Source organism: Otolemur garnettii, unplaced genomic scaffold (genome assembly GCF_000181295.1).
Source record: "Otolemur garnettii isolate 467f Iridium unplaced genomic scaffold, OtoGar3 scaffold00019, whole genome shotgun sequence".
NCBI classification, from domain to species: Eukaryota; Metazoa; Chordata; class Mammalia; order Primates; family Galagidae; genus Otolemur; species Otolemur garnettii.
This window is the reverse complement of record NW_003852414.1, coordinates 8,330,755-8,341,181: the sequence shown is the minus strand read 5'-3', so window position 1 is coordinate 8,341,181 and position 10,427 is coordinate 8,330,755. Positions and strand designations below refer to the sequence as shown.

Here is a 10,427-nt window from a genome sequence, read left to right as displayed (position 1 = left end):
AAAAAAAAAAAAAACTATTTTATAAATAAAACTTAAAAAAAAGACCCTATGATATAAAAATGACTTAAAATCATCAATATTATCATAACACAAAATTTCCCTGACTTATGATATTTTCCAATAACTTATTTGAAATTATTTTAGGATTACACTCATCAGCCACCTTACCCAGCGCATTCTTTTCTATATTAGCATTTCTTTAATTACTACTAGTGAAATGAACATATTCCCAAATATATGTATGTGTGAATTATGTGTTCCCTTTCTTTGTCCCTTTGTTAAGGTTTACTGTTGGCCATGGTTAGCTAAGGTCTCAGCTGTTAAGCCACTTCATCATGTTATAGTTATATTATTCATTTTACTAATGTTTAACTGGTAAGAATCAATTTCAGTAGGGATAAAAGTCAGAAGAACAGAAATTATAAGTTCCTTTTGGAAGATCCCAAATCTTCAAAGACCTCTGACCATTCAAGAATAATCACTCTGGCGGCACCTGTGTCTCAGTGGGTAGGGCGCCGGCCCCATATACCAAGGGTGGCAGGTTCAAACCTGGCCCTGGCCAAACTGCCACAAAAAATAGCCAGGCATTGTGGCAGGTGCCTATAGTACCAGCTACTTGGGAGGCTGAGGCAAGAGAATCACCTAAGCCCAGGAGTTGGAGGTTGCTGTGAGCTGTGTCGCCACAGCACTTTACTAAGGATGATAAAGTAAAATTCTATCTCAAAAAAAGAAAAAAAAAAGAATAATCACTTACATTTTTCATCTTTAATGGAAAATGTTACCATTATATACATATCTCTAGCCTATTTTGGAATAAATAAACACAAAAATTTATTTAGTGGAAACTTACAAAAAAACCAATGTACGTTAATAAAATGTAGTTTCTAAAATTTGTTGGACTTTTGAAAAGGCACTTACCTGCTATTTTTCTTACCTCTATTCAAAGTAACTTTGGAAAGGCCAAAATCTGTCAGTTTAATATGACCCTCATTGGAAATGAGCATGTTGTCTGGTTTCAAGTCCCTGGACATATGAAAGGCAAATACTAGATAAGTATAAAAGGGCTAGTTTTGATGGTAGTTTCCAGAAAAAAAGAGTAACAGAAGAGTCACTCTATTATTTTCCTCTGAAATAAAGGCACTCATTAGTGTTTTCGAAAAGTGCAGAAAAAAATTCTCAAAAGCAAAATATCTTTTGTACTGTAGATCTGAATGTACAAAAAGTTAAATGATTTAAGACAAGATTATCTTTGGCATTATTTGTCAGCTAGTCTGTTAAAATAACTAAATCTCACTAGATAAAATCAACCTCAATCTTGTTCAAAATCACATTTACCCCTAAGAAAGGTAAGATTAAGCTTTAATAGAGCAGAGTCACTTCACTTGACTTTCTTGGCACAGAGAAAAACATCATAAATCAGCTATGACTACAAAAAATAGGATATTTTCATGATTGTTAAAGGAGACGAAAAGGAATCAACAGTCTTCACATTAACATGCTACAATCATATTCAAAGCAACATAGTTAAAAAACACAGGAATCCTAGCAATCTGGGAGACTGAGGCATGTGGATTGCTTGAGGTCACAAGTTCAAGACCAGCCTGAGCAAAAGCAAGACCCCATCTCTACTAAAAATAGAAAAGCTGAAGCAAGAGAATCACTTGAGTCCAACTTGGAAGTTTCTGTGACCTATGACACCATGGCACTCTACCCAGGGTGCCACTCTGTCTCAAAAATATTAAAAAATAAAAAACACCGGAAGACAATAGAAAAGTTAAAGCAATTTCCAAACTCATACAAGATACTACTAAACTTCAGATAGCTTGGAAATAATGAGTAAGTGGCTACTGCAAATACTGTATTTGAGACTTAAATACTTAAGACATAATTTGGCTCGGCGCCTATGGCTCAACCGGCTAAGGCGCCAGCCACGTACACCTAAGGTGGCGGGTTCGAATCCCCAGCCTGACCCGCCAAACAACAATGACGGCTGCAACCAAAAAATAGCCAGGCGTTGTGGCAGGCGCCTGTGGTCCCAGCTACTTGGGAGGCGGAGGCAGGAGACTTGCTTGAGCCCAGGAGTTGGAGGTTGCTGTGAGCTGTAATGCCACGGCACTCTACCCAGGGGGATAGCTTGAGGCTCTGTCTTAAAAAAAAAAAAAAAGAAAAGACATAATTTGATTACTTGTATTTTTAAATAACAGTTTAGAAAAAAAGTCAGTCTTTACCTGTGGATAATTCCATGTCGATGAAGGTAGTCCAGAGCCAATGCTACTTCAGAAACATATTTCACGGCCATTTCTTCATCAAAATAACCATATATATGAAGGAGAGATTTGACATCACCACCAATAAGATACTCCATTACCTATCAAAAAGAAATTTAATATTGTAAAATAAAAACAGTATGATTGCTTTAAAAATACAGTATTTGGGCTTCAGAATATTGCATACAAACTTTATGGACACCCTGTATGTTTGTTCTTATAAATAGATATTGCTCAGGTCCTGACCTGGGGCAGAGTCCTTTAAAATCTATAAAACTGGGTGGCGATCGATAGCTGAAGAAAAGTAAAGTTAGAAGCAGCGAGAGATAAAGAGACAGGACGTGCAGAGTAAGAGTTTTCAAAGGTGGGAAACACGGGGGGCCATCGCTAGCTTGTGGGGCTCCTGTGAATGGCCCTGAGTGTTTGTTCCACTCAGCTTTTACTGAAGCCTATTTGCTCGTTTAGCCCAGAGGGTAAGCTGAGGAAGGGAACAAAAACTCAGCCCTTTCTCTGAGTAAGCACAGTAGTTTTTATTCTATCTATAATCATTAACCTTAAGGGTCTGAACAGCCTGGAGAAATCCAAAACCTGAGCCTTGTGTGGGGGCACCCTCCTGTCTATGGTCACATACACAGATTCCTTGGGGGCGGGTGGTGGTGGTTAATTCCTACTAGTTCACTGTGGAGCAGATACTCCAACAGTGTTAATCTCCTCTGAAGAATTGGTGGGAAAGAAGAATTTGCCTCTTATCTCCAACCCAGAGGTGTCTTCCTCTGTTATTAGGGTACAAACCCTCCTGCCCATATTTTAGGGCTCAAGCTGTTCCCTTGATCTTTGCCCTGGACATAATACGAATCGCCACAATAGGTATTTGCTTTGACTATTGACTGGGCAGGGGACTGCCTAGTTAATGTCTTCTTTAGAGTGTTTACAGACCTAGCAGGGGTGTTTGTAAAAGGAGGAACTGCTCAGATAAGTAATTTAGTTGCTGAGTTAATAACAGTTTTTATTCTGTCTTGCTCAGCTTGTTTCTCTGTTTTTCCCTTTTTCTTGGAGTGTTTTCCCTTCCAAGAATGGGGTCTTCAGTCCCCATCCTGCCTGCAATATATTATATATATAAATACATGTATATATATATTTTTTTCTTGAGATGGAATCTCATTCCATTGCCCTGGATAGAGTGTCTTGGCATGGTAGCTCACAGCAACCTCAAACTCTTGGTCTCTAGAGATCCTCTGGCCTCAGACTCCCAGGTAGATGGGACTACAAGTGCCAGCCACTATACCTGTCTAGTTTTTCTATTTTTAGTAGAGAGTCTTGCTCTTGCTCAGGCTGGATCTCTAAGCTCAGGCTGGATTGCCCAAGCAATCCACGTGCCTCAACTGCTCAAAGTGCTAGGATTATAGACAAAAGCCACCATGCCCAGCTCTACAGTTATATATTTTTGGTATGATTTTCTAATAGCACACCTTTTCTTGCTGTCATTCATTATGTATTAATGCTAGGTTTCCTCATGTTGTCATACTTTTTAATTACAAATCAAACTGGTTAATTTGGTTTTTTTTTTTTGAGACAGAGCCTCAAACTATTCCTCTGGGTAGAGTGCTGTGACATCACAGCTCACAGCAACCTCCAACTCCTGGGCTCAAGCAAGTCTCCTGCCTCCTCCTCCCAAGTAGCTGTTTTTGTTTGTTGGTTTGGTTTTGGAGACAGTCTCTGTTGTCATCATAGCTCACTGCAACCTCAAATTCCTGGGCTCAAGCAACTCTCCTGCTTTAGCCTCCCTTGTAGCTGGGATAACAGGTGTGCGTATGATGCTTGGCTAACTTTTTCTATTTTTGGTAAAGACAGGGTCTGGCTCTTGCTCAAGCTGGTCTCCAACTCCTGAGTGCAAATGATTCTCCCACCTAAGCCTCTCACCATGCTAGGATTCCAGGTGTGAGCCACCCTGCTTAGCCCACTTAAATTAAGTATTAGGAAATCTGGTATTAATGTGTAATTTTTTCATTTTTGCTAAGTCGAGAATAAAATTGACAACGTCATGATCTGTTTCCATGAAATTCTCCTTTGCATGTCTAACAAGACACTGTTATGTAACTGCAGTACAATAAAATTCAGTAACCTTAACACCAATATATGGCTATTTCCTAATATGCAGTCCATATTCAATGTATCTGATCATTTTGAAATTGTCCTTTATAACTGTAGTCCCCAACTCCTAGGCTGCAGATAGGTACTGGCCTATGGCCTACTACAGACTGGGTTGCACAGCAGGAGGTGAGTCCACCTGACTAGTGAAAGAAACTTCATCTGTATTTATAGCTGTTCCATATTGCTGGCATCACTACCTGAGCTCTGTCTCCTATTAGATTCCCTCCCCTGCCCCAGCTGTCTATGGAAAAAGTGTCTTCTATGAAACTGGTCCTTGGTGCCAAAAAGGTTGGTTGGACCTCTGCTTTATAGCCAGGATTATGCACAGCATTTTGTTGTTATGTCTCTTTGGTCTTTAATCTGGAGCAGTTTTTCAGTTCTATGTACCCCAAATCCATCACTTACTAGTATCTTCTCTTATTTATACCAAACTGTATAATAAAGTATTTCTATTTTTTTAACTTCAGATTAATATGAGGGTACAAACAAGTAGGTTACACTGTTTGCATTCATTAGAATGTAGATGTGCCCCACACCCAGGAGGTGCGCCATACACACTTACATCACGCCCAATAGGTGGGAACACACCAAACTCCCCATAAAGTATTTCTATTTAATATCCTTTACTTAACAAGTATTTTTAGCATTATGTGCCAGATATTGTTTTTCTTTATGTTTTCATTATTTATATAATATTAACCTATTCAAATTTCTTTTTTTCTTTTTTTTTTTTTTTTTTGAGACAGAGCCTCAAGCTGTCCCCCTGGGTAGAGTGCCATGGCATTACAGCTCACAGCAGCCTCCAACTCCTGGGCTCAAGCGAGTCTCCTGCCTCTGCCTCCCAAGTAGCTGGGACCACAGGCGCCCGCCACAACGCCCGGCTATTTTTTGGTTGCAGCCGTCATTGTTGTTTTGGCGGGTCTGGGCTGGGGATTCGAACTCGCCACCTTAGGTGTACGTGGCTGGCGCCTTAGCCGGTTGAGCTATAGGCGCCGAGCCAACCTATTCAAATTTCATAAGGAGGGGAGGGGGGAAGATCGGTGAAGGGAGGGTAATTGGTGGGACCTAAGGTGCATCTTACAAGGGTACATGTGAAACTTACTAAATGTGGAATATAAATGTCTTAAAACAATAACTAAGAAAATGCCACGAAGGCTATGTTAACCAGTTTGATGAAAATATTTCAAATTATATATAAAACCAGCACATTGTACCCCATGACTGCATTAATGTACATAGCAATGATTTAATAATTAAAAAAAATTCATAACAACCTATCATGTAGCTACTATTATCACCTGCATTTTACAGATGAGGAAACTGAGGTGTGACAGTTAATTTTATGTGTCAACTTGACAAAGCTGTGGTACTCAGATATTTGGTCAAATACCAATTTAAATGTCCTGTTGATGGTGTTTTTTAGATGAGATTAACATTTAAATCAGTATATATAGAGTTTTTTTTTTTTTTTTGAGACAGAGTTTTACTTTGTCACCCTTGGTAGAGTGCTGTGGAATCACAGCTCACAGCAACCTCTAACTCTTGGGCTTAAGTGATTTTTTTTGCCTCAGCCTCCTCAGTAGCTAGGACTACAGGTACCCGCCACAGCACCCAGTTATTTTTAGAGATGAGGTCTCACTCTGGCTCAGGCTGATCTTGAACCCATAAGCTCAGGCAATCCACCCACCTCAGCCTCACAAGTGCTAAGATTATAGGTGTGAGCCACCTTCCCTGGCTAAATCAGTAGATTTTGAGTAAAGCAGATAACCCTTCATAATGTGAGTGGCCTTCAACTGATTGGTTGAGAACTTTACGAGAAAAAAGACTGAGGTACCCAGAAGAAGAGGGAATTCTGCCTCCAGACTGCCTTTGGACTAGAGCTGCAACATCAACCTTTCCCTGGGTCTCTAGTCTGCCAAACCTTCCTTGTGGATTTTAGATTTGCTAGTTTGCATAATTGTGTGACCTGATTCCTTAAATTTTTCTTTCTGCCTGGTGCGGTGGCTCATGCCTGTAATCCTAGCACTCAGGGAGGCTGAGGTGGGTGGATTGCCTGAGCTCAGGAGTTTGAGAGCAGCCTGTGCAAAAGTGAGACCCTGTTTCTACTAAAAATAGAAAAAAAATAGCTGGGTGTTATGGCAGGTGCCTGTAGTCCCAGCTACATGGAAGGTTGAGGCAAGAAGATCAAGCTCTTGGTTGAGCCCAAGAGTTTGAGGTTGCTGTGAGCTATGATGACATGGCACTCTACTAAGGGCAAAAAAGTGAGACTATCTCAAAAAACAAAACAAAACAAAACTTCTTTCTGCCTCTTTTTATATATGTACATATACACCCCCCATACACATACATCCTATTGATTCTTTTTCTTTTGAGGACACTATTAACATGATAGGTAACTTGGCCAAGGTCATAAAGCTAGTGAGTTCCCAGAGGTGAAATTCAAGGGTCTCTGAATCTAGATACTATGTTCTTAAATTACTGGATTCAGTGACCACTAAACAAATGAAGAAAAATGTCAAATTATTTACTCACCAAGTAGACATTGCTTGCAGACTGCAGTGAATAATACAAATGAACAATGAAAGGGCTCTTGCTTAGTGCCAGTGCATCTCTCTCAGCTTGGACCTGATGAGTCATATTTTTGTTGATCATGTCTGCTTTTTTGACAACCTAAAATAGATAGCATGACAACAGATTTCATTTACTTTTCATTACAAAGTGCTCCTAGGTTTGAAAGTTGTCATCATACAAACACCAAGAGAAAGAACATATATAGATGTTATTCAGACCTCACACTGCCATGAAGACATTGTATCACAGAAATAGTTAAGAACTTTAAAAACAAAAATCTTCAAAACAGAGCTGCTTATCTTGTATTAAGTAGCACATGTATCACATCCCTTTTTTTTTTTTTGAGACAGAGTCTCACTATGCCACCCCCAGTAGAGTGCCATTGCGTCACAGCTCACAGCAACCTCTAATTCTTGGGCTTAAGTGATTCTCTTGCCTCAGCCTCCCAAGTAGCTGGGACTACAGTGCCACCACAATGCCTGGTTATTTTTTTGTTGCTGTTGTTTTGTTGCTATTTTGCAGTTGCTTTTGTTTTAGCTGGCCTAGGCCAGGTTCGAACCACCAGCCTTGGTGTATGTGGCCATCGCCCTACCCACTGAGCTACAGGTGCTGCCCTCACAATCCTTTTGAGAAAGAAAAAGAATTAAATACTCCCTGACTGCCCTGCATGTTAGTAGAAAACAAAATTCTGTTTTCCTGTATTTATAACAAAGTGAAAAGATAGTAATATTCCTAATAAGCCCCCAGATAATCAGGAACCTGGGCAGAGAGTAATAGTTCCTAATATTTTTTTTTATTTCTGATTCTTTGACGGATTGGAATAGAATCAAAAAGAAGGTCGGAAGTATGTTTGCCTAGCAAAAAATATCTTAAGCAAGAACGATTAGTACTGAAATTTAATAGTCCCAAATGCTCTTACAGAAAACTAATTAAATACTCTGTTCAAGTTTCAAGGCAATTGGTACACAAACTATAACCTATATTACAGTTGGAGTATCAGTTTGAATAGTCAGCAACATTAGGATCAATCCTCAGGATTACTAATACCAAAAAAAGGGCATATTTCTTTCAAAGACTCTAATTAGAGTATTTATTAAATCATTAACACATGGTAAATTTCAGCTTACCTCCTTTCTTTAAGGAAACTGAGGAAAATTGACAAAACAAGCCTGTAATATATTTCACCTATTATTCTACTGGCTCAGAGGGCATATTTGTTTCATTCACCACTATCCCTTAGATCCTATGCACAAAGGGAATGCTTACTAAATATCTACTGAACAAATACTTTGGTGCTTTCATTTCCACAACTGATTACTAAGTACTGTAAGTGCTTAGCAAGTAAAATCTTGGAAATATATAAAACAAGTAAATTAATTGGAATGGAGTGGATCTGAAAGATCTGGGAAGGTTTAAAGGAAAGCTTAAATGAATCTTAATCCATGAATAAGAAAAGTGAAGGAAAGCAAACAAGGATAGAGAAAAGTACATAAGGAGGAACTAGCATAAACATAAGCTCAGAAGTGAGAAAATACACAGTATTGAGACACTACTTAATTGCCTGCTGTGGCCAGAAGACAGGCTATATGGAAGACAAAGTGTAAATCTAGAGTCAGAACTTGGAGAGTGTCTGCTTTTCTAAGGAATTTGAATTTTAGCTTGCATGTCATGGTCTAAGGAATGAATGAAAAAAGAAAAATAATGATTCCAGTTAGGAGGTTATTCCAATAGACTAAAAACTCAGTCAACCTCAAAAACATCACGTCAAATGAAAAAAGCCAGATGCAAAAGAACACATATTATATGATCCCATTTACATGAAATATCCAGAAAAGGTAAACCTATAGAGATAGAAAGTAAATTTGTGGTCACATAGGGGTAGGGGTACAGGAGAGATCTTTTCTGGGATATGGAAATATTTCTAAAATTGGATTATGGTGATCACACGACTATTAATTTACTAAAAAGCACTGAATTATACCTTTATAAAAAAGTAAACAGAGGGAAAAATAAAGACCTGTAGTTGGACAGAGACTTGGTAATGGAAAGAAAGGGGTAAAAAGAATGACTATAAGACAGGGAATTAACAGGAATGAGGGAGATATGATTTTGAGATGAAGTAAAGTTAAAAAGACTGAGGTTTCTAGTCCGAAGGACAGAGATGATGGTGGTGCTAGTAAATGGAGAGAGAAGATAGGAGGTTAGGTGAGGAAGATAGGAGGATAGGAGAGAAGATAGGTGGTTAGGTGGAAAGGTTGCTTAAGGTTAGGCAAATACAATTTGTTTCTGTTTTTGGAGGCAGTATCACCATGTCACCCTTGGTAGAGTGCCATGGTGTCACAGCTCACAGCAACCTCAAACTCTTGGGCTCAAGTGATTCTCTTGCCTCAGCCTCCCAAGTAGCTGGGACTACAGGAGCCCGCCACAATGCCCAGCTATTTGTTGTTGCAGTTGTCATTCGTTGTTCAGGTAGCCTGGGCCAGTTTGAACCCTCCACCCTCGCTGTAAGTGGCTGGCATCGTAAACACTGTGCTACAGGTGCTGAGCTGGCAAGTACAATTTGGAGGTGTGTGCTAGATAGCCTCTTGGCCACATCCAGTGGGAAGATGAATCACATGGACAGACTACTGGCTTCTCCTTTTCTTTATCACTTTCAGTCACTGCTGAAATGTGAGCAATCTGAAACCATGGGAGTACAAGAGGACATCCATTGGACAGAACAGTTTCAACTATATCTTGAATGTTTTTTTTTTTTTTGAGACAGGCCTCAAGCTGTCCCCTGGGTAGAGTGCCATGACATCATAGCTCACAGCAACCTCCAACTCCTGGGCTCAAGCAAGTCTCCTGCCTCAGCCTACCAAGTAGCTGGGACCATGGGTGCCAGCCACAATGCGCTGCTATTTTTTGGTTGCAGCCGTCATTGTTGTTTGGCAGGCCTGTAAGGCTGGCTTCGAACCCGCCACCTGAGGTGTATGTGGCTGGCACCTTAGCCACTTGAGCCACAGGTGCCGAGCCTATGTTGAATGTTTTTAGAATGATATACACTTCTATGTGGATAAAGGAATGATTTAGGATATATTTCAACTTACTCTTTAAAAGTACATTCTACATTTCACAATGGAAGCTCTGAAGAGAAAAGGAAAGGTTCATTTAATGAAATCTGTTGGTTATACAGCAGGTCAGAAATTAACCTACATCAAACTGACAAAATTAGAATATAATCTGGAAGTGACTGTTAAAAACTTAATGAAAGTTCCAAACTTGGTTTGGCGCCTGTGGCTCAAGTGGCTAAGGCGCCAGCCACATACACCTAAGGTGGTGGGTTCGAAGCCAGCCCAGGCCCGCCAAACAGTGATAGCTGCAACCAAAAAATAGCCGGGCGTTGTGGCGGGCGCCTGTGGTCCCAGCTACTTGGGAGGCTGAGGCAGGAGACTCACT

At 39.9% G+C, this 10,427-nt stretch overlaps 1 protein-coding gene across 1 annotated transcript in view; it reads right to left on the bottom strand.

Moving 5' to 3' along the window:
• MASTL (microtubule associated serine/threonine kinase like) overlaps positions 1-10,427 on the bottom strand; it is a 35,987-nt gene that overhangs the window by 24,633 nt on the left and 927 nt on the right. Inside the window, exons 2-4 of the mRNA XM_012803263.2 lie at positions 6,951-7,088; positions 2,229-2,368; positions 935-1,023 (exon numbers count right to left, since the gene is read on the bottom strand). Coding sequence (XP_012658717.1) covers positions 935-1,023; positions 2,229-2,368; positions 6,951-7,088 — 367 coding nt within the window. The remainder of the gene's footprint in view (positions 1-934; positions 1,024-2,228; positions 2,369-6,950; positions 7,089-10,427) is intronic.